This window comes from Trifolium pratense, linkage group LG4, assembly GCF_020283565.1.
Source record: "Trifolium pratense cultivar HEN17-A07 linkage group LG4, ARS_RC_1.1, whole genome shotgun sequence".
Lineage (NCBI taxonomy): Eukaryota > Viridiplantae > Streptophyta > Magnoliopsida > Fabales > Fabaceae > Trifolium > Trifolium pratense.
The window spans coordinates 35830322-35854564 of record NC_060062.1 but is presented as its reverse complement, the minus strand read 5'-3'; the positions used below and the strand labels follow the sequence as shown (position 1 = coordinate 35854564).

At 32.5% G+C, this 24243-nt stretch overlaps 3 protein-coding genes and 1 long non-coding RNA gene across 6 annotated transcripts; 1 reads left to right on the top strand and 3 right to left on the bottom strand.

Annotated features, from left to right (window-relative positions):
- Positions 1-4493: 4493 nt before the first annotated feature.
- Positions 4494-6011, bottom strand: LOC123923747. Of its 2 annotated transcripts, none has more exons than XR_006814487.1 (5): positions 5616-6011; positions 5205-5281; positions 4939-5022; positions 4759-4843; positions 4494-4510 (listed from the first exon to the last, which is right to left on the bottom strand). It is a non-coding gene; the product is annotated as an uncharacterized LOC123923747 (long non-coding RNA). The 2 variants fall into 2 exon arrangements; XR_006814488.1 differs by having other exon boundaries at positions 4499-4559.
- A 1129-nt stretch (positions 6012-7140) lies between these two features.
- Positions 7141-13000, bottom strand: LOC123923746 (protein SET DOMAIN GROUP 40). Of its 2 annotated transcripts, XM_045976471.1 has the most exons (6): positions 12793-13000; positions 12509-12656; positions 9447-9578; positions 9171-9311; positions 8184-8444; positions 7141-7881 (listed from the first exon to the last, which is right to left on the bottom strand). In XM_045976471.1, exons 1-6 carry the CDS (start codon positions 12936-12938, stop codon positions 7252-7254), a joined length of 1458 nt encoding a protein of 485 aa, XP_045832427.1. In that variant the 5' UTR covers positions 12939-13000; the 3' UTR covers positions 7141-7251. The 2 variants fall into 2 exon arrangements, with proteins under 2 accessions (XP_045832427.1, XP_045832426.1); XM_045976470.1 differs by having other exon boundaries at positions 9171-9578.
- Positions 13001-14966: 1966 nt separating this feature from the next.
- LOC123922568 (cysteine proteinase inhibitor 5-like) lies at positions 14967-15311 on the bottom strand. Its single transcript, XM_045975274.1, has one exon. It carries the CDS (start codon positions 15309-15311, stop codon positions 14967-14969), a length of 345 nt encoding a protein of 114 aa, XP_045831230.1.
- Positions 15312-19730: 4419 nt separating this feature from the next.
- LOC123922567 lies at positions 19731-20087 on the top strand. The gene has a single exon (XM_045975273.1). It carries the CDS (start codon positions 19731-19733, stop codon positions 20085-20087), a length of 357 nt encoding a protein of 118 aa, XP_045831229.1.
- The last annotated feature ends 4156 nt before the right edge of the window (positions 20088-24243 follow it).

The window sequence follows — 24243 nt, the reverse complement described above, 5'->3', positions numbered from 1 at the left end:
ATTGTATTTTTATAAGCTATGTAACTTTTTTTTTTGTTTTCCACAAAAAATTTTAAACGCTTTTTTTTTTTGTTTCCCAAGTACTTCAAAATATTAATTTAAAAAAATTGAAAACAATAATCATTTACGAAAGCATAATTTTAATTAAAATAGTGCTTAAACATAGAAGAGCTTAAATGGTTAACATATTGGAGCTTAATTGATTTGTGCATTCCAGTAAATCAATATCCAAAGTACAAACATGAAATTGAAGACACAAATAGAAGAGCTTAATCACAAATTAAACACCTAAGATGAAATATAATGATTATAAGTTAATGAATATTGCACATTGCATACACCTACTAGTAGAACCACAAAACTAGAGATAATTTAAGGATGTGCAGAGATCTTGTAAACTTTATGCATAAGACCAGCCGAGCAATAACAAAGGCAAAAACTAGCAAATGACCATGCCTTTCCATAAAACCAACCCCTGGACTGTGTCACAAAGATTAAGGCACCAGAAGCCAAAATCTCTTTCATTTCATCAGTGCCAAGAGACTTTAAAATGGGGTGGAAGTGTTTCACACCAAAATTGTCTTGCACCAAAAATTTTCATATCAAATTCATGATTTGTCAGAAGATGAAGACAAACATATATAAGTGGACTTCAAAGTAGAAAAAACATCCTTATAGGATGTTGTTGTAGCTAAATTTTGCCCACTCTTTTTTATCATATAGGGTTTTGTGTCGCAATTTATTTTGAATTCGTGAATTAGCCAATTTGGTAGTGAGGAGAGTGTTTGCAGGTTACAAGTGCATGGTCATGGGTTTGAATCTTACTAATGTTTTTTTTCTTTTTTTATTTTATTTCGTTTTATTTTTATTATTATTATTACCGTCATTATTAAAAAAAATATAGAAAATAAAAAGGATAAGAGTCACAGCTCAGCAGTGCGCGTGTATCTGTTCTGAAAATGAAGTTTTCAATTTGTTCATCAAGCGTATTGAAGCAGATCATACCAAAAGGGAAAATTCTCATTCACTTGCAAATCTGCTCAATCATCATTCATTTCAAATCAATCAGGATTCAATGCCAAAACTTAATTCTATTGCTATATAAACCTAAGAATTCCACACTAAAAGGGGAGGAAAAAAAGAGTAAAGATCACACACAGAAAAGAAACTGAGAGAGAATTGCACGCATAAACAAAAAAACCTAAACAGAATTCCAATCCAAGATCCTAGCTTCCAAATCTTTCACTTCCATTACCGAGAGTCAACCTTGCATCGCGGAAAAAGGCATCGGGCGGAGGAAGAAAAGGAGACGAAAAACAGCAGTGAGCTACTCTGGGATATCACTGCAAGGATGGTTAGTATCACTTACTTCTCTTATTTTGTGTAGTCTGAATATGTGCTAAATGTTTCTGAAATTTCGATTGATTTTTGCTACTTTGCAATATGATTGATCCATGTAGAACCTGTATGTGCTAGGTTGGATTTGTTTTTTTTATTGTATGTTAAAAGTAACAGATGACTAATCAGTGTTTAAAAAGAGGAATTTGGATTTTGGAATTGTCTAAACAAAAGGGGGGGTTTTGACCAAAAAAATAAAATAAAATAAAAATCAAGGTTCCGGCGGCGCCGCCGATCTCCATGTGTTCTTCATGAACACTTTGAAGAAGATGAAGATGGATAGAGAGAGTGAGAGGACCGAGAGAGAGAAGTTGAAGGAGATAGAAAAAACTGGAAAAATCAATTATAATCGGTAGTTTGGTGTATTTATAGGCCCTGACCCTGTGCGACGCGCACACAGTACGCAGTTATCATCCTAACCGTTTGATCGCATCAGATAGCTCACCATCACCCATCTGCGATCTCATCAGGGCTGTCTAATCAATCAGACAGCCCAGATCCCTTCCCTTTATTTTTTTGTTTGGTCCAGCGCCTCTGGGCCCTTCTCGGGTTGGGCCTGCTATGTCTGTCGCACGCAGACCCAGTTTCTGTTCTGTACATTCTGTGAAATTTTTAGTTATTTATTTATTTTTATTTTTTTACCTTTTTCATTTGTTCATCTAATTTGTTTAATTTAAGTTCAAATATAGTAAAAAACGCAAAAAAAAAAAAAAATCATTTATAATGTCAAATATGTGAATAAAATTAAATAATTTGGATTGAAAAGGGGATCGACGGATGTACATCCGCTCATACCTCAAACGACCGAACGCTGGCCATGCGCCTTGCCTATCGGTTGTTTGTCTTCCGCTAATATAAATTAATAAATAAAATTGGATTAAAAGGGGACCGGTAGACAAACAACCGATAGGCAAGGCGCATGGCCAGCGTTCGGTCTTTTGAGGTATGAGCGGATATACATCTGCCGGTCCCCTTTTCAATCCAAATTATTTAACTTTATTCACATATTTAACATTACAAATGATTTATTTATTTTTTTGCGTTTTTTACTTTATTTGAACTTAAATTAAACAAATTAGATGAACAAATGAAAAAGGTAAAAAAAATAAAAAATAAATAAATAAATAAAATTTCACAGAATGTACAAAACAGAAATTGGGGGTGCGTATAGCGACAGACATAGCAGGCCCAACCCGGGAAGGGCCCAGAGGCGCTGGGCCAAACAAAAAAATAAAGGGAAGGGATCTGGGCTGTCAATCAGACAGCCCTGATGAGATCGCAGATGGCTGATGGTGAGCTACCTGATGCGATCAAACGGTTAGGATGATAACTGCATACTGTGTGTGCGTCGCACAGGGTCAGAGCCTATAAATACACCAAACTACCGATTATAATTCATTTTTCCAGTTTTTTCTCTCTCCTTCAACTTCTCTCTCTCGGTCCTCTCACTCTCACTATCCATCTTCATCTTCTTCAAAGTGTTCATGAAGAACAGATGGAGATCGGTGGTCGGACCACCGCGGTCCAGAATCAGGCGCGGCGGCGGCGCCGGGAACCTTGATTTTTATTTTATTTTATTTTTTTGGTCAAAAACCCCCCTTTTTTTTAGACAATCCCAAAATCCAAATTCCTCTTTATAAACACTGATTAGTCCTCTGTTACTTTTAACATACAATAAAAAAAACAAATCCAACCTAGCACATACAGGTTCTACATGGATCAATCATACAGCAAAGCAGCAAAAATCAATCGAAATTTCAGAAACATTTAGCACATATTCAGACTACACAAAATAAGAGAAGTAAGTGATACTAACCGTCCTTGCAGTGATATCCCAGAGTAGCTCACTGCTGTTTTTCGTCTCCTTTTCTTCCTCCTCCCGATGCCTTTTTCCGCGATGCAAGGTTGACTCTCGGTAATGGAAGTGAAAGATTTGGAAGCTAGGATCTTGGATTGGAATTCTGTTTGGGTTTTTTTGTTTATGCGTGATTTACTCTTTTTTTCCTCCCCTTTTAGTGTGGAATTCTTGGGTTTATATAGCAATAGAATTAAGTTTTAGCATTGAATCCTGATTGATTTGAAATGAATGACGATTGAGCAGATTTGCAAGTGAATGAGAATTTTTCCTTTTGGTTTGATCTGCTTTAATACGCTTGATGAACAAATTGAAAACTTCCTTTTCAGAACAGATACACGCGCACTGCTGAGCTGTGACTCTTATCTTTTTTATTTTCTATATTTTTTTTAATAATGACGGTAATAATAATAATAATAAAATAAAAATAAAACGAAATAAAATAAAAAATGAAAAAAGAAAAAAAAACACTAGTAAGATTCGAACCCATGACCATGCACTTGTAACCCGTCAAACACTCCTCACTACCAATTTGGCTAATTCACAAATTCAAAATAAATTGCAACACAAAACCCTATATGACAAAAAAGAGTGGGCAAAATTTAGGGTACAACAGATGTCACATTTCGATGCTTCTACTTGTAGTTTTTCATTAACTTTTTAACATCTTCCCCGGAGAATTAGGGGGCGTTTGTTTCAAGGTTGTTAATTTTACTCCCAGGAATCATATTCCCAGGAAATAATAATGGGAACTTTATTCCCAGGTATTTTAAAAAAAACATGTTTGGTTCATATTAACGACATTCCTAGGAATTATTGATAAAAGTGGGTAAAAGAGAAGTTATTGGAAGTTATTTAAAATGTATTCCCATTTTCATGGGAACTTTTCTTTCTCATCCATTTCCTTGGGAATAAGAGAAGTTATTGGAAGTTATTTTATTCCAAGAAAACTTCATATCCAGGAATAATTTCATGTCAACCTTGTAACAAACATGGGTATATTTATTCCAACCCATATATTCCCAGGAATATTATTCCTAACCTTGAAACAAACACCCCCTTAGGAAAGGTGCCAGGGAACTAGTTCAACAATTTATTATTACCTGAAACATCTTCAATGTTGCGTATTCTTTGTAGAACTCTATTAGCCTCATATATTGTACTTGACCTGTTCTATTTAATCCTTCACATTGCCATCAATGGAAAGTATTCAGTACCCACTTTGTTCCTATCATGGTAAACCCAATGTCCAATCTTCTAGACAGAAAGAAAGTAGAGTTGAATTGCATTAGAAGTGTTACAATACCTGGCAGACACGTGATTAAAACATCGGAATGAAGTAGAACCTTTATAACACATTTTTTATGCAGCAGAAATTAATTTCAAGCATTAATGCAATCACTAAAAACAGACAATAAAAAGAATAAAAACTACAAGAATCTACAACAAAATGATAATAATCATAGCAAACAGCAACATGAAGTTTACAAAAAATTTCATCCTACCAATTTCCACATTCAGCAATGACCCTCAATTAGGCATTAGTGTAGGCAGCAGAGCAAGGAATTGCAGTTCTGTCTTGGAGAGAACCTAAGGAAAAACCAAAAGATTTATGATAGTTTTCATTATGGAAAAACATATAAAAAAACTCGAGTGGACAATCATAAGGTTCACTGAAACCATACCAAAAGAATATGTGTTGGCCACGTAAACAAAGATCGAGCAGATATAACCTGACAGTCCAAATTTGCGTTTTACTACATATATCCCTGACATGAAAATTAAGTACCACCAAAGATTAATTATAACATTTCTACTTCCTTAATAACAAATGTAATAACTAATGGGAACTCTTGTAAATAAAAATAAAACCATTGAATTTCAATTAGATATGAATTTTAGTTAGTAATATGGTCTAAGAAAATCTATGTAGAAAAAAAAAAAGGCTAACCATTTGCAACTCAAAGTCGAGCTTTGATGAATGCTTCAATTTAAGGCGAAGAGCTTCCGATGGGGTGAACTTGACCTCTGAACAAGCAGAAAGTAACACAAGCAATTAAGTATGCATGCCTACACTAGAGCTAAAGATTACTATTTTTGATTAAATATAAGAACACATGAAAACTAGCATGTAACTTTGATAGAATATATAAAGTAGAAGATGCATTAAAAGTTAACCTTCAAATCATGTTCTAAATCAAATAAGTCAGCTTATGCAAAAAATGTACAAGACAGTCCACAAACACACATGTTAGGGGTTAAACTCAAGCATGCAGACCAACGAAACTCATTAGTTGGAAGCAAATTAAGGCTGTTAAAGTATTAGCCTAATTAGGACTTAAAACTATTTAAATGAAATTACCTTCTTGCATTCATGACTTCAAATAGAAAAATTGTCCCAGTCAAGTTATTGTCATAGTAGAGTATTGATTGCTGCAAACCTTCACCTACTACTGCTTTCTGTCCAACAAAATATATGCCTGCGTCGAAAAAAATATGCATAAGTAACTAATTGATGATGGTTGTTAAGCAAACTAGCAATGTTAGAACAAACCCTTCATAAGCAAACTAGCAAATGATTATGCATAATTAACTAGCAATAACAGATTTCATAAGAGATAGTATTTCAGATCAAACCATTCGAAATAACCCCCTTGTTAATTTCTATAGCATTTCTCTACATAAATTACAAAATAGGAAGAGAGAACAAATAGATCAATATGCTGCTCTATGGTATCCAAGAAACTACACATAAATGAATTATATGACATTCTAAAATATTCAATTTGGCACACATACACCACACAAACATATAAAACAAGGAAGCAGATCTGAACCCTAAAAAACCAGAAGAAATAACTATAAAACAAGAAACAAACTTAACAGAACCAAGAAACTAATAAAAGAAATATAGCATTAGATACACATAGCTAAGTAAAATTTCTTGGTAGACAACATACACCCATAAAAATGACTAAATATGATCCATTAAAATTCAAGTGAACAAAACCATTACTATTTCTTGCCTTGTCGGTACTGCAGGGGCTTCCTCAATTTACAAATACAATTAACCCAAAAAACCATCAGTAAAACAAATTAACCCAAAAAACTAAAACAAAAAATTAAAAATCACTCCTCAATACAATTGAAATAAAAAATCAAACAAAACAATTAACCCAAAAAACCATCAGTAAAACCCTAAAATGAAAAATACAGAAATTGAACACATAAACATCAAATCCTAAATTATCATAATCAAAGTGTTAACAAGAGAAAACCAAGAAATTGTGAGCACAGAGAAAGAGAGGGAGAGGGGGGAGGGGGGGTGAAACCTGCGAGGAGAAGCTACGGGGCGATGAGGAGAAGCTACGGCGGCGATGAGATAAGCTACGGTGGTGATGAGAAGCTAAGGAGCAAGAGTGAAAGTTTCGATTTGGAGAAGTACGGGTGAAACCTCTGCGAGAGAGTGAAAGTTTTGATTGAAAAATCAAATTAAGATTCTATTAAGAATGCAGTGGCAGTTTGTAACTGCTGGTTTAATGGGAAGCGGCGGTGGTTACTGTTCATCTGCCTCAGGTTGTATTCTATTTTTCTTGTAGTGTTACAGCATGTTTAGAATTTATAGTAGCACTAAATCATTGATTATCATTAAATACATATGATTATTTATTTTAATAGTAGCTATATTATAAATTATTATCAACAAAAAAAATAGCTACATTGTAAAGTATCCATACTATTACTTTATTTTCCTTAGTTCCTATAAGAAAATGAATGTTAAAGAGTGCTGGAAAATTTTCATTCCAATCATCTAAAGTCTAAAGTATAAAGACTACATTGACATCAATGAAATTTTTAAATTAAAAAAATAAATAACTATTCAAGCATTTGCATAAGGTTAGCTTCTTTTTCCTTATTTCACTCTTTTCCAGTACAATCATATCTCTTACATATAAAAGGGAAAACCTTAACTGCATTACAACCAATACATCATAACATTATCTCATGAAAGAATCTAATACTCTATTGCAATAAGAGATGCAATCAACAAGGACTTTCTTATACCTGAGCCTCCATAGGACAGCTAATTTCCATCTCTCCATTGAACTTCTCGCTTTTTTAGATAAAATCATCTCACTCAAACTAAGCGCGTCTGTTATATTATGAGCTTCTAAGAAAGTATAAACTTCATCCCTAGAAGACATAAGTTTTGCAATCTTCATGAAAGTTATTAAGTCTTGACTAATAGTACTATCTAATGCATTCACGAGTAAGGTATCGTCTTCAATTGATGTCGGCATATTCTTTAAGACAGCGTCACAAGTTTTTGACAACCATTTCATAATAATAATTTCATTGTCGGCAGACAGTTGAGAACCGGAATATGCAAGATGTCCGACAGACCTCCTTTTATTATGAGGGGTTGCCCACAATCGTAACGCAGCTAGTAGCGCAAATGAAGGCTTCCCGTCATGATGGATATAGAGTGATTCCTTAGACCATGAAGTAGAAGTGTACATAGCAGGTTCCAAAGGGATGAAAATTTTGTCATTTGGATTTTCTTGTAAGAGAAATCCATAGTGTTCAAGAAGCTCCAAATTCGTGTATGTTCCATAGCATAATAGAACCTGGTGAAAACAAGGTAATTTGTTATTCCTTATCAACTAAACAATGGAATGAAAATTACCCGAAAACAACCGTGTAATTTGACTCCTATTGAAAATATTTATACGACAAAAAGAAATTGAGTCCCTGCAATACATCCATAAGACAAGCAACAATTTGATTATGGAATTCTTAACTCGACAAAACATACAATTGAAGATAAATTGTAAACACTAAAAATAAAAATAAATCACTAATATTCACATGCTAAATTAGATACATAAACCTAATGGTTATGTTAAAATTTCCAGGAATTGTGTACTACCTGATCGCCTTTCTTGTAATTTGTCCTGGCATAAAAGCAATATGCATTAGAATCTTCCTCAAACCCACCATCAGTTAGTCTCTGTGAATGAAAATCGATCTGCTCTTCGTCTACATCTATACTCTTGTCTCCATTTGATAAGGCAGTTACATTCTCGATACCAGATAGCTCCTCTCCAGGTGCGTCATAATTAAACAAGTCACCAATAGGGCATAAACAACCAGCTTCATCCCATGGTATATGCAATGTCCGGGAAGATATCTGATTTTTGAGAGTTTAGATATTATTAAATGATAGCACAAGAGTGTGAATTCTGATTTACCAATGACAACTAAAATGGCTATAAAATATGACATGTAATGCACAGGAAGATGCATCTGATGTACTAAGAAAAAGAATAACCATTGTTTCAATCAAGTTGTTACTGTAAATTTATAATCGTTGAAATAATTCCATGTATGTAGCATTACTTCAAAAAGATTAGCCAAAATAATTCTGTTAAAACATTGATGCAAGTACCAGACCAGGTAAGCAACATATATTTAGAATGATGCCTATCATAAAGCAATGTTATCAATCACGGATCGCAGAAAATAGTGGTTTGTTCAAATTCTGCTATGCTATATCGCTGCTATTTGGCAACACTTTGTACTATATAGAGTATAGCGGAACAATAGTTATTTGTTAAAAATCAACAAATGTGGGCAAGGAATCAACAAATATGATATCCATGTGGATTAACAGCTATGCTACATCATCAATCATTTATCATATTCATGTACTCGAAGCAAGACATCGTTCGTCAATCAATGCAAGACTCAAGCTAATGTATACTTTGTCAATGCATGTGGATCCATGTAGCCACTAATTGATAACATTAACCAAAACAAAATAGAGGGAATGAATAAAATGTATGTGCATGAAAGAAAGAAAAGAAAAAAGAATTAAAATACTTCTGACATCTGAAACAAAGGATGAGTTTCTAACCGTTGCCGCGGCCCAAACCCAAGCCTTAAATGTTAGAAGTTGAGGCTTAAACATGAGATCTTCCATCAAGGCAAGAGCTTCTTTCCATTCTGATTTGGCTTTTTGTACAGCTTTTTCTGTGACCCACATTGCTTCATCCACCTGATAACCATAACACCAAGATGAATTATTTATAACATAAGTAGTAGCACATATGAAGCTCTGATAAACATCATTAGCCAAGATACTATAATCTAACCTAATGAGATAAACTAAAATTTCTAACAGAAACTGAACTTGCAGAGCTTGTTTCTCAAATTCACCAAACATGGCTAGCAGGTCGTAACTTTGCGGCAAATGCACGAGGTAAGGATGCCACCTTGAAGTTTTTCCTTTACCGACTTCGTATAACAAGCAAACAGTCAATATCTGCAATATAAACAAGCATGGAAAATAAGTATAAAAATAAGGAGAATGTTAACATGTGCATATATGGCACATGTTAAGGTAGTAAAAATAGAAATTATGCCTTAGAATTTGTGCATTTTAACTTTTCAAGCATTAAATGTCTTGTATCATTAAATGTTAAATTTCTATATTAAGATACCTTATTATGTGCCCTATATGCACATGTTAACAAGACCCTAAAAATAAAAGACTAACAATGCTTAATAATTACATAACAATAGTGATGAGACCAAATCCTAACATGTAGGATCAATGCCTAGTTCAACCATGCATACAACAATAATTCTAACCAAAAAAAATGGGTTTGTTCAATAACTAATAGAAAGGTAATCAAAGTTAAGAGTAACTCGTCTATTTAGGCTCTAACGTTGTAGGGTTAAGACAATTTGGTTTCTGAAAGAAAAAAAAATTAAAATGATCCTTAAATTGAAAATCATCAATCACATTGGACTCATCAAGGCAATTTATATGACTAAATTGACCGACCAAAAGGGACTAATGCGATCGAAAATTTCAATTATTATTTTGTAATTTGATTAATTTCGGAGACAAAATTGTCTGATCCCTACAAATTTCAAGAATTAAAATGGTGATTACTGAAAAGCTATTGTCTTTATCCATTTTGACAAGTTAAATTGCAGAATAAGGGTAAATACCAGGAAAGGATTCTATCCCATACTTGAGAGAATCTAGTGAAATCAGTGCCCTTCATTTTTTTTTTAATAATAAATATGGCATGTGCTAAGAAAAAGGTGTGTATGAGATCTCACAGGACAAATATGTCACTAGAGAGAATCTGCACCCATAAATACCCATTTTGTCCCTCAAAATTGCAGGACTGTATCAACTTAGTCCTGTACATTATCAATATTCCAAACAAATCCCAAGAAGAACCATAAAATGTTAATCAAGTTTGTCTCTTGATCTATTATTATTGAATGATCAAAAGATTGATAGTGACAGGATCAATGGTTCCATCAGACAGGTTACTAGTTTATGTAGATGATGTGATCTAAGCTGGTACTTCCCTCACAGAGTTTACAAGAATCAAGACTATCCTAGATACTAATTTCAAAATCAAAGATCTAGGCACCCTCAAATACTTCTTAGGCTTAGAAGTTGTACACTCTCAAGCTGGCATCACAATTTCTCAAAGAAAATATTGTTTGGACCTTCTTGAATCCTCTGGGCTCTTAGGTTCCAAACCAGCCAGCACCATCTTGACCCTTCCATTAAGCTTCATCCAAATGACAGTCCATTATTTGAAGATATCCCAGCTTATAGGAGACTCATTGGCAAATTCTTGTACCTTAACACTGCTAGACCAGAATTTTTTTTGAACAGCGAAATATTATTATAGACCCCTCTAATCCAAGGCATAAGGCATGCCAAGGGAGGAAAGCAAAGTACAAATAAAGACCAAGGATATAGCACTAAAGCTAACAACCCAGGCCAAGCAAAATAGAAAACTTCACCAACAAGGTAGCAGCAAAAAAACAGCAACAGCATGGTACCAAATGGAAACCAAAGCCGAAGCCCAACAAGCAAAACTCCAAAAACCAGCCAGAAACGCAGCACTCCAAGCCAGCCAGAAACACGCCACTCTGCAGACAAACACCAAAGGGTGCAAACCAAAAGGAAAAAAAACACAGAGAAGCAAAAAACCTCAACCAACCATCACCGTACACCCCTCACCCCTTCACTGCCTCAAAACCTCCATTATCTAGACCAAATATTACTCTAGCAACTCAGCAATTAAGTCAGTTTTTGAATTCTCCTACTGTCACTCATTACAAAACTGCATGCAGAGTCATCAGGATAAGATATTTGAAAACAACCCTGGTGTCTTATGTTTCCCAGACATTCAGATAAGCAGATTCTAGGATATGTTGATGTTGACTGGGCAGGTTGTGTTGATTATAGAAGGTCAACAACTGGTTTTAACTTCATCTGAAGCTGAGTATAGGGCTCTTTCCACTGCAACTTGTTAGCTTCAATGGCTATTGTATCTGTTAAGAGACCTTAATGTTGTCTGCACCAAACAACCAGCATTGTATTGTGATTCACAGAGTACAATTCACATTGCATCTAACCCAGTTTTCCATGAGAGAACTAAACATCTTAAAATAGACTGCCACTTTGTGAGAGAAAAGGTACAAAAGGGGGGTTCTTAAATTACTGCCTATCTCTACCCAAGAGCAGCTAGCTGATTTTTTGACAAAAGCATTGCCACCTCCAAAGTTCAATCACTTTATATCCAAGCTTGGAATGATCAATATTTATCATGGCCAAGCTTGTGGGAGGCTATTGAATGATCAAAAAATTGATAAGTGAACATATGGAAGAGAACTTAACTAAACACATGGAAGAAGAGCATGGAGAACCAAGCTTACGTGTACACAAGCTTCAGAAGCTTCTAGGCCAGATGACAGTTATAACTGTCTAACAAACTTTGGATACGGTTAGTTATGATTCTGTACATCTAGTGTATAGTTAGATATCATGAAACTTCACAAGACTTGTAGTATATAAGTGAATTCCACCTTGTAATCAATTACTTTTCTCAATAATGAAGATTACTTTTCTCATTTCTCTTGTTTTCTCATAATTATCAAATAACATTATTCACTTAGTTTCAAATGCATCTCCGACATTACCGACTTAATGTCATTATAGTCCCTAGGAATACCAACAAAGGGACAAAGCTTATTAACATTTTCCAATTTCATGAATCATTTTGAAATATCATTAATGTAGTGAATTAGGTTGATACACAGTCCTACAATTTCATGATCAAATTAATTATTTACTCTACATGAAAAACAGTAACAACTATGTAAACAAAACCAGCAACAGAACATCTTAACTAAAGTAAAGTTAAGAACAAAAACCTGAACTGAGGAAAGAGAAGAGTGTCTATTAACAGCAAGACAAAGTTTTTTATCTTCCATAACACACTCACTAGTCAATAAAGCAGATTTTGGAACTCTTAGAATAAGTTCTCCCTTTTTAAGATCTCTCACAGCACCCAAACCTCTACTGCAGAATTCACCAAAAACAATACAATAAAAAGGGTAAATTTTTTTAACATAAACAAATCAAAAGCATCAATAGTTACACAATTATTGAAAATAAATCATTGGTTATAATAATGAAGATGGAAAATTGTGAGTACCCGCCAGAATGAGGAAAGATAGAAACGCATAAAGAATGACCCAAAGAGTGATGAGATTGATTGGTAGTTGTTGATGAATCTGATATTCCTAAGTGTGATGATGTCCATGTTAAGAAGCTTTCAAAGCTTCGTTGTTCATGCTCCATCTTCTTTCTCACTCTAAACCTAGTCGCTTATTATGTTGTTTTGTTCATTTTCCTGTTTTTTCTTTTTTAATATTGGCTTTTATATATTTAAGTTTGTTGTAGAAAATTTATAATATTGTTCAAATTTTAAAATATTGTATATAATATTGTTAAAATATAAGTGTAATTATTGTATTTTTTTCTTATAAACTTATTTATTCAATTTTTTATGTTTCAGTGACAAATAATGATCTCGTATATATTTTTAATAAAAAATTATAAATTTTATTAAAAATATTTAGGGTAATTTAGTATACTTGGTATTAATTAACTTTATTGTATTATTATTAGTGGTTGGTAGTAAACTTTTTAGTAATATTGTTTATGTTTTTTTTTTTTTTTGAGGAAAAATACTCTCTCCATCTCAAATTATAAGGGAAAAAACTTCATTTTGTTTTGTCCCAAAATATAAGGAAAAAATCATTTTCAATAATGTTTTTTCCTTAATCTCATAAAATTAAATGCAAATTGCATTTAATTTTCTCTCTCTCACCTTTTTCTCAATAGACAACAACCAATAAAAAAATTTAAACAAAAACAAAAAAAAAAACAACCAATAAAAATTATTTTTATATCTTCTCATACAACTTATTCCAATGAAAATCCACAAAAACATATTTCAAATTATCATGTTTTAGTTTTTTTTAATAAGTGTGATTTTTGTTTTTTATCTTATAATTTGGGATGAAGGGACTATTGTTTATGTTTCTTTTATTTAAACAGTTTTGTTTTTTTTATTTCTTTATTCATATATTTATGCGATTTCTTTTTATTTTTTTCTATAACTTTTTTTTATTGAGTAATCTTTCTATAATCGTTTTACTGTTTTTTTTTCATATTTTTATGCGTATAGATTTTTTATTTTGTTCCTATATATAATTTGTTTTTGTTCCTATTTTTAAGTATATGATCTTTTTATTGTATTTATCTAATATTCTTTCTATATTTTTTTTAGTCAAATTACTTGATTGACCCTCTAAATACCACTTTTTGACTTTTGGTCCTGCTCTAAACTAATTTTTTTCTTAAAAAATTACATGGGGGTGGTTTTTTTTTGTTTACAATGTTGGTAATGAGAATTGAACCTAAAATCTCATGCATACTACTCAAATCTCTCACCACTAGATCAAACTTAGTGGCTTCATGCTCTAAACTAGTAATCTCCATAAGAAGATTAGAAAAGTAGTCACGGCTAGGTTGGAAAACGAGAAGAAAAGAGAGCCTTATTGAGTTATTATTATCAATTGTTTTTTTAGTTAGTTGTTTTAGTAATTGAGTGTGTCTTTTGTTATTTATTTTGATTCTTAAATGAGTATTTGATTAGTCATTTTAATCAATAAATTTACAAGTAAAAGAGACATTTGATGATGAAATTGCAATTTTTATGTATTTAAAAATTATAATGATTAAGCCAAAATAAATTCAAAAAGAATACAATGAAATGAGATTAGTCAATCGGAATACAATGAAAAAGAATACACCGATTAAATGAGAAAACAATGAAATAAAATTACACTTTAAGTGTCCTAAAAGTGTACTTGGTAGTTATCAGGAGCATTGTTTGCATAGGTAAACGTTTGAATTTGAGATTCTCTACTTCTCAACGCGTAAAATGTGTGAGCCTAGTTAATAAATTTTTCGACCAAAAAGAAATTATACACATAAGTAATTGGTCATAGTTTCGAGCATTGTTTCGTACATATACAAAAAGAAATAAAACTGTTGAGAATAGAGAACTCAACAACAGTTAAATAATAGTCTATCGTGGAACATGATCTTATTTCACTCCGGCTATTTCAAAAATATTAACAATTTTTTCTCTCTTAGATGCTCATAAACTCAAAGTAAAACAATTCATATCAAGGAAGATTAAAAAAACATATATTTAAACGATCATATAATATATTTAGATCCACAACCCATTCTGATATACAAAACATAAACTTTTATTTTTATATGATCATACAATAAGTAATCTTTTTTAATCATTTACGCTTGAATAAGTGCAAAGAATGTGAGGGTGTAGTTCTTTGATGGCTTCTCCAACACATTGACTGCATAATTGTTAGAAGATGATCCATTGTTAGCTGCAAGGGTCAGACGGTAGCTGGTCTCATCATTAATAGTTGTGGATATACCATTGATGACTTTCTCGAACTTCAATTTCGCCTCGTTATTTTTCTTATTGTACTCCGTAACAGCAAAATTAGCGATTTCGATCACATGTGGATCGTTGATGTTGATGGGACGTGAACCACTTGTTGATATAGCTTGATTTGTGGCCACTAAGGCAAACAGAATGACCAAGATAAAAATAAGGGATTGAAATTTCATGATGTTTGTATTGTAAAATTATTATCTTTTCAAACTTCACAAATAGTACGGGGTGAACTGGTTAGATTGTTATATATACAGCACAGATTACTCCTTCCGATTTTGAATATAAAAAAAACAAAAAAAAACTATGTTCATTGAATAAAACATGTATCTTGACCATTTTAATGTCCACGTACATACTTTATTCAATGAACTTATAAAGTTTGTTTTTCCTTATATTCAAAACTCAAGTAGTATATATGAAGTTGGTAAAAAAGTCCAGATTTGGATTTTGAATATAAGAAAAAAACTTTCTAAATTCATTTTATAAAGTATGTATTTGGACAATAAAATAGTTTAGATGCATATTTTATGCAATGAATTTAAAAATGTATTTTTTATTGCTTATATTCAGAACTAGAGAAAATAAACCAAATCAAATCTATTTTTTTGACTCAACCTAAATTAAATAATATCACATTATATTATTATATTAAAGAAGATTATATCTTATCAAAAAAAGACATAAAAGAATGACTTTTTCTAATCACATCCCAAAAAATTCTGGTTACACGCCAAATTGACCAAACTACCCTTAAAATAAATTAAATTTTCAATCTTATCAAATAACATATTTCTCACCTCTTCCATACTCCTTGTTAAAACCCTCAAACCACTGTAGCTCAAACTGTCGTGGTCGTTCATCTCCGTGCACTCAAATCTTCGTCATGAGTTTGATTGTGAATCTGTTGTCAATTCCTTATGAAATTATGTTGATTTTGAGTTTCAATTTTGGTTTTGTTTTTTCTGATAAGCTCCAATTTGATTTGTGTTTTGATTTTCTGAGTTTCGATTTGTGTTCTGATAAGTGTATTTCACGTATTATTCTATGTAAACTCAATTTGTGTACGTGCATGTAAACTAAGTTTACCTAACCCTTTGTAAACTGAATTAACTTGAATTTAAACGATTATAAGTGTGAACTAAGTTTACAAAAGGTTATGTAAACCGAGTTTACATAAGTTCATGTAAATTGAATTACCGTGAACTTTTTAAACCGAGTGTAAGTGTGAACTAAGCTATGAAGCACGGACACAGACACAGACACCGGACACGATACAGACACTGACACGTCGACACCAATAAAAATTTGGAAAAATGACATAATTTAATGTAATCATAAGTGTCGGTGTCGGTGGACACCGACACTGACACGTGTCTGACACTGACACGCCTAATTTGAGGAGTGTCGGTGCTTCCTAGGAACTAAGTTTACAAAGGTTATGTGAATTGAGTATAGTTAGGTCATATAAATCAATTTTGGAGTACGTGATTAACCGTAGATTACATATACTGACAATTGAAATCACATGAAAACATGAAATCGTATGAAAAAGAGAAACCATAGAATTGAAAACAATAAATTTACTATAACCTATGCAATAAAATCTTAATGGAAGATCTTCGAAGTTCAATCTTTAATTGTGATTAATGACATATTGTTGTTTTCAGATTTAAAAAACCGTTAAAAAATAATTTTTACAGCCACCGAAGAGATTACTGGGTTGAGTCGCGGACTAGGTCGCTCTCTTTAAGACGTTTCGTGGCACTGCCCAAAATTGTGCAAGCAGACTATCAACCACGCCGTCCCCAGGATAAAACAGCCCAGTTACAACTGTTTACCGATAGGCTACTGCACGGTAGAAATCGGTCAAAGAATACACTTTCTTGAATGGTACTACAATACCACTCGAATTGATGCTACGACATCATTCTATGTTCATCGGTGATTCAGTGGTACTACAATACCACTCAAATTGATGTTGCGACATCAATCTATGAATCAACGGTACTACGATACCACATGTGGTACTACAATACCACATGTATTGATGATACTACAATATCAATCAATATAATGACACTAAGGCCATTCCAATATGGTACTAAAACCATTCTCAAATCAAAGGGATAATGGTACTAAGACCATTCTTAATTTGAAGGAACTAGTGATACTTTGATCACTCTTAACCAAATTAATACTAATACAAGTACTAGTATAAAAAGGTCGCATGCTTACAATTAATAAGATAAAGATTTGTTCTTTTCTAAACAATTCAATCAGAATACAAAATAATGCAAATCTTTCCAATTAGCATAATCAAATAAAATTACAATAATTAATACTAAATCATTCATCCATGATCAACAAAATTAATTTACGGGAAACCTCAAATATACATATCAGTAAGAAGACACCATCAGTATCGATCATTGTTAAAACAACAATTACAATCTTGATATAAAATCATCCAAAATGGACTACCTAGTTTAAATAGGTTCACATAGTTATATAGATGAGTGCAAGAAGACATTCAAAACTGGATTTCTTTCCTTCTATTTCTTAATATTATGAAATGCAATCGTTGAAAGAAAAAATCTCATTCACAACTATTATCTAAACTTTAAAGCTTAATTGCAAGATGTAATTTTCTTATTTGACATACTGATAGACATGGCCAATTTATATATCCATAAGAAATCAATTTTGTTCAATTTATCTTTGCATGGATTACAACCCCACTTTTGTATATTTGGAGAATGAATCATGGATGTAAAATAATCTAAATAAGTAACTAACCTCATTGTTAGTGAATTGCCTACAAGCAAAACGAGCATGATGATGACGACCAAAACACCATAGCAGGTTCGGCAATGAATTAGTGAGGAAAAATCTTGCCCACAGTTAGAGCTGTAAAAAGGGCCTTAAGGGGCCGGCCCTTTAAGGGGCGGACCCACTTATTCCTGATTATTAATTTTATTTAAATTTTAAACACAGTTTTTTTAGGGTGCCGATCGTGGACAGTGCTGATTGAAGAAAAAGAGAATAAGTTCACGACACTAGAAAAATTGTTTAAAATTTAAATAAAATTAATAATCAGGAATAAGTGAGTCCGCCCCTTAAAGGGCCGACCCCTTAAGGCCCTTTTTACAGCTCTACCCACAGTGAACAGCCACACAAACCTTTTTTTTTTATATTTTTTTTATAAAACTAACTTTTATCCCAAAAGACTTAGCACATATATGTAACCGAAAATAAATAAATAAATTGCACAATGAAGTCTCACATTAGTGAGATTTAACACCTCATTTAATTATTATTTATTTTATCAAAATACACACTAGTATGCTACAACACACTAGTATGTTGGTACCCGATATGAGACTCAATTTTATTTTCAATTCACACAACAATGTGAACTTTGTTCCAACACATATTAATGAAGTCTGTGAATTTGTGAGAGAACACACACACACACCGGATAATATATAAATTGAAACATCTTTTTAAATTTTTTTTGATCACTCGCTCATACAGTGTTTCATTCAACAACAATTGGAGGGTGGATGAAACATTCACACTTTAACTTGCGAACTGTGTTTCATTAAAAAAAATAAAATCATGAGAGGAGTCTGAAGGGTGAGAGGGACAAAAAAATTGATTTTTATAAGGTTTTCTACCTAAGGTAGCGAACTTAGTTTACTACTTAGATGGTAAACTATTTTTTTTCTTCGAGTTTGTACTATTTTACACACTCTCTACCTAATCGATGTAAAATTAGAAGTTCAGAGGGTGTTTGGAAAATTTAGAAGACAGCAAAAAAAATACTCATATTTTATTTAATAAACAATCAATAAAAACTTTAGTCTGCTTCTACTATATAACAAGAGAAATGTTCTTTTTTACGAGGAGAATACATAACAAGAAATGCAAATGTTCTTAGAGCGGTTACTTTATTCAAACAGACATCCACGATCCATCCATGTATGAAGAGGACTACTATTTCACCAACCTCGAATTAAAAAAAAAGTCAGCATATTCATAGGTTTCACTTTATATTTTATTTTAAAGAAAAAAGTTTCAAACTTCTAAGTCTTAACAAATAAATTAATAATTTTGAGGGATTGCATACATGCAACTCAAGTTTGGATTAGACTAGTGGCTTCTAATCACATTACTAATTTCTTTTCTTACACTTGCAAGGACTGAATTATTGATAATATGGCGGGAACCCACAATAAAGAATGACAGACTGTTTTCATGGTAGCGTGCTGACACTTGTCGACGTGGAGAAACAAAAATATCTTTGAAGATGATTTTCGACGTCCCACCAACCCAACTCATGTGATTCTCAAGATGGAAATGAGAATTGATAGATGCGAACAGACTCATTTGAATGGTTGACCTCAACAAATGGATATTGTTTTCATTAAGTGGAAGCAGTCTCGAGAAGGATGGACCAAGCTCAATTGTGATGGCGCTCATAAAAGTTCGATGAACCTTTCAGGATATGATGGTCTTCTTCGAGACAACAATGACATTTGTTTGAGAAGTTTTGCCCGTAAAATAGCTCATGTGATGCCCTCCATGCTGAGATGTGGGGCATGTATATTGGAATGAATTTGGCTAGAAGACAAGGAATTACTCATCTTCAAGTTGAAAGTGATTCGAAGGTGTTAGTTGAAATGGTAACAGGAAATTGCAATGTCAACGACAATATTCCTACCTTGGTTAGACGTATTCGTGATCTTACCAACATGAATTGGCATGTCCAGATTAATCACACATGGCATGAAGGAAACAAATCAGCTTATCGGTTAGCTAATTACAGTCTAACGTTAAACTCTTTTGATTTGCATGTTTTGGAGACACCTCCTACAAAGCTTCAAAGTCTCTTGTTTTATGACAGTTTCGGCATGTGCATGCCTTGGAGTGTTCGTTTAGTTTCATAGTTTTTTTTTTTGGGCCTTTGCCCCCCTTTATGTACCAAAAAAAATATTAATGATCTTAAACTAGATATGATCTCAAATTAGTTAAAATAAAGATGTTTTATGTGCAAAATTAGAAAATGTTGTTTTGCTTTCCAAAAAAGAAGGGTTTGAATGAGGATATGAGTAGGATTGACCCAAAATTAAATGGGTGTAAAGCGAATTTTAAAGTGAGGTTTTTTTTGTTTATGTAAGAAAGTGTCAAACAAAATAAACAATACAAAAAGTCATTTTTTTAATACAAATACTCAAATATTATTCATTTATTCATAGAATATGAAATCTCACATTATTTTATACCGTGAAATACATGCTTTTTTCTTTTTCGGAGGCATTCAAATCTTTATTCTAAGGTCATTTTCTTGTTGTGAACTAATGAACTTATGATATACCTTTTTCTCTTAATAATTTTTTTTTTTATATTTTTGAGGGTCTAAAGTCATTGCTTAGAGCACCAATATCGGTGTTTTTCCCCCGTTCGGTTGTTCCTACATTGAAACTAACATTACATTGTTAGAAAGCAACGTTCATAAACCCAACTAATTAAGGTGCCTCTGCACAAGCACGCTCTTATATGCCACGTAGATATATCATGGCTATTGTTATTTATTTTTTCTTTCAAATGATTCTTAATATACCAACACATATATAAATGAAATATTGTGGGGTCATGAGAGATCCAATTTTGAGTGTTTGATGAGTTGTATGGATATTTAAAAAATGTAATTGAGTTATTTAAATAATTGAAAAATATAAAATAATATAAAAATATCAAGTGCAATCCATTTAAAGAACTTAAATATTGGATGGATATAAGTGCTCTTAGGTCATCTTACCTTCAGGCAGGCCCTGAATCTAAGTTGGTATAGGATTAAGATACATGTTCGACTCTGGTGAAGACTAAAGGGATGCCATATATTTCAACAAAAAAAATGAAAAAAGAATGCCATATTTCACAACAATCTATCATTATATAGCAACGACAAAGAAATCGACCATTTCTAAATATTCAAATATAGTAAGAAATAAGAAATTAACTACCATGTTATCTCACCATTCCTGCATAACATTTGTTTATACATGAACTTGGACCTCTTTTGACACCCCCTTTTTTCCTCTCCTCAATACTAAGGTTCCGTTTGGTTGAGCGAAAAGAAAGAGGAAAGAAAAAAAATTTCGAATTTCAATAGATGAACTTGGATTAAAATTCATCCATTGAAATTCGAAATTTTCTTTCCTTCCTCTTATCCAAGTTCATCCATTGAAATTCGGAATTTCTTTTCCTTCCTCTTTCTTTCCACTCAATCAAACGGCCATAAATTAACATTACAAAGTTTTGACTATTTAACTAATTAATCATGATTTGCAAATCATACTAACCTTTTTAATCTTAAGTCTGAACACAAGATGAGCTTTTACCTACCTTTTCCAATTTTTTATATGACTATTGAGATCTGAATCAAAAGCTCTCCCCCACCATTGGGACTGTGCTAATTAATTAATCATAAAAATTAATCATAAAAATCTCTAAGTATCTTAAATTCTTAATTATTTTAAATTTAATTTGACCCATCACAATGTAATACTACAAGCAAGGTAGTTATAACAGTTAACACCATTGACAAGTGTCAGGGGATCTGAATCTAGACTAGTAGTAAACAATAATAAAGTGCACCTTCTCTAAACTACAGTATAGTCAAAAAATAATCCAATGTTATGAGATCCACACAACGTGCAAAATGGCTACGTGTCAAATTAGTGGCTGCAGTTAACGTGTGGACATTTTTACGATAAAAAAAAAGTGTGGACATTCTGCTACGCCCATACTCCATATTCACCCTTTTTTCTTCTTATATATGTTTTCTATTTTTTATTTTTATTTTTATTTTTTTCAAGTTAGTGACTAGAACTTCATTTTTAAAGTTGATAAATGGAATATTTGGATTTGAACTCAATTTGCATATTATATTACATGCAATAATTATATTTTTGAACTTCAAAGAACTATTTCAATAATCATCGAGGTGGAAAACTATGTCTGTCCATTTTCAAACAAAACAAAACAAAATTAAAAAGTTGATTTCGGTAAGTAGAATTTCAGCGCACCACAATAGGCAACAAATCTCTTCAAAGAAATTTCCGAAATCATCCCTCCTTTTAACAAATTTATTTTCACCACCGTCGACGGAAAAGCTAGAAAGTTAGTTGAACGTATACAATATTTTTTTTATTTAAATATATATATAACACAGGTAGACCGTCGACGGAAAGCTAGAAAGAAAGTTGAACGCATACAATTTTTTTTTATTTAAAAATAAATATTATATATAACGCAAGTTATGTAATGAACTTAGAAGATGAAGTTCAAAAATTAATGAAAGTAAAATTTACTTGACTCTATCTGCCATTTTTAATATAATTATTTTTAATGCAATAAAGAGAAATAATTATATTTTTTATTAAATCAATAATTTTTTAAAAAAACACTACATTTCATAATAAACAAAAATGAATTTTTATTGTTTATATAAAACTTGAGATGGTGTTATTTTAGGCTAAAATTTTATATTGATTCCACCAGTGTCCACTATGTTTCAGCAGTGTGTATAGTGTAGGGTGCAATAAGAACCGACAAAGCCCCACATGGCCTACAAAGCCCAACAAAGAGTAAAGAAAAGTTCCGTAATGGGCAATGCTGTGGGTCCTACACTTTTTGGTATGAGACGGTCTCATTGAGACCAATCCTATTCCCATGATCCGGTGGAATCCTAATATTTCAATGTTAAGCGAATTAGAAGACGACACGTCTCTGTTCCAAAGAAGCGTTATGGCACCGTCTTGTTGCATGCGATAAGGTTATCGTTCGGTGATTGGGTGATTTCATCCACGTTGGATTGCCCTTTTTCTTGCGCACTTTACGTTCCTGCCGTCATACTCGGGTTCGGGTCGGGTATATAATCATGAAATTTCTATTGGATACTACTAGGACTACTACAAGTCTACGAAGCATTTACATACGGGCATTCGGATGAGAAATGGGTGGCTATGGTCTCAACTCTCAACAATGATTCAACACTGACTATGAAAAAAAAATTGGATTACAATTTTGTAAATTTAATTTTTTTTTTGTACACAAAATAAAACTACTTGAATTTTCATAAAAATAATATATAATTCTCAAAGTATATATCATCTTACCGGATCAGAAGAGTGACCGCGTTCGGCGTTGCTCTGTTCAAGCCTCTGGTGAAGTGGAGCGGTTGTGTACCTATAGGTACTCCGACGTTCAATTCAGTTAAGTGTGGAGCAAAAGTTTTCAGAGTAAAGATTGTGAAGTTGGCGAAGGTTGTTTATATAGCCCTCTGCGCTGGGCCAAAATCCTTTGACGACGTTAATGGTCATCAAGTGGTTGCCAGAAAAGGGCCGGAGAGCCATGATGAGCAGTTAATGTTCATCATTCCGGTGGTCGGACGTTACAATACGCAGACCTATTGTGACCATTGACTTGTTGCAGTTCTTCGGGGGCTGCTCTTTGTTGGACCTTGCTCGACGACCCAGTTAGCAATTCCTCAGATATTGGGCTTCTAGGCCCAGCCCAGAACAAGGTAAATTTTAATATGCAACAGTTTTGCAAGTGGTATATTATCGATGAATATTGTTTTGAAGTATACAATAAAAAATATAATTATTTTTATTTTTACAATTAAGATAATGATTTAATTGATACAAGTTCAACAAAAAAAACAGAAATATATTTATAATTTTTATTGAATCGACAACAATCATATCACTATTATAGTTGTGAAGAAGAAGAGAATCAAAATTTTACTTCTAAAGAGTATTATTGACCATCATTAAATTTTTTGATGATTTGAAATATTGTTTTATAGTAAACTACGTATGAAAATGATCAAGTGTAACATTCACCCTCAAACTATCGTTGCCAAATAGTTTTAATTTTTTAGAAAGTCATCTTAATCAAGGTTACATAGCTAAAAACTAATAGACCCATTAACTTACTAATGTCGGTATTAATTGATTTTATGATTGAGATGATGGATCTCAAATGTTTAAATTTTTAAGGAATATAATCTAAGTCATTTGGTTCAAATAGTTAATA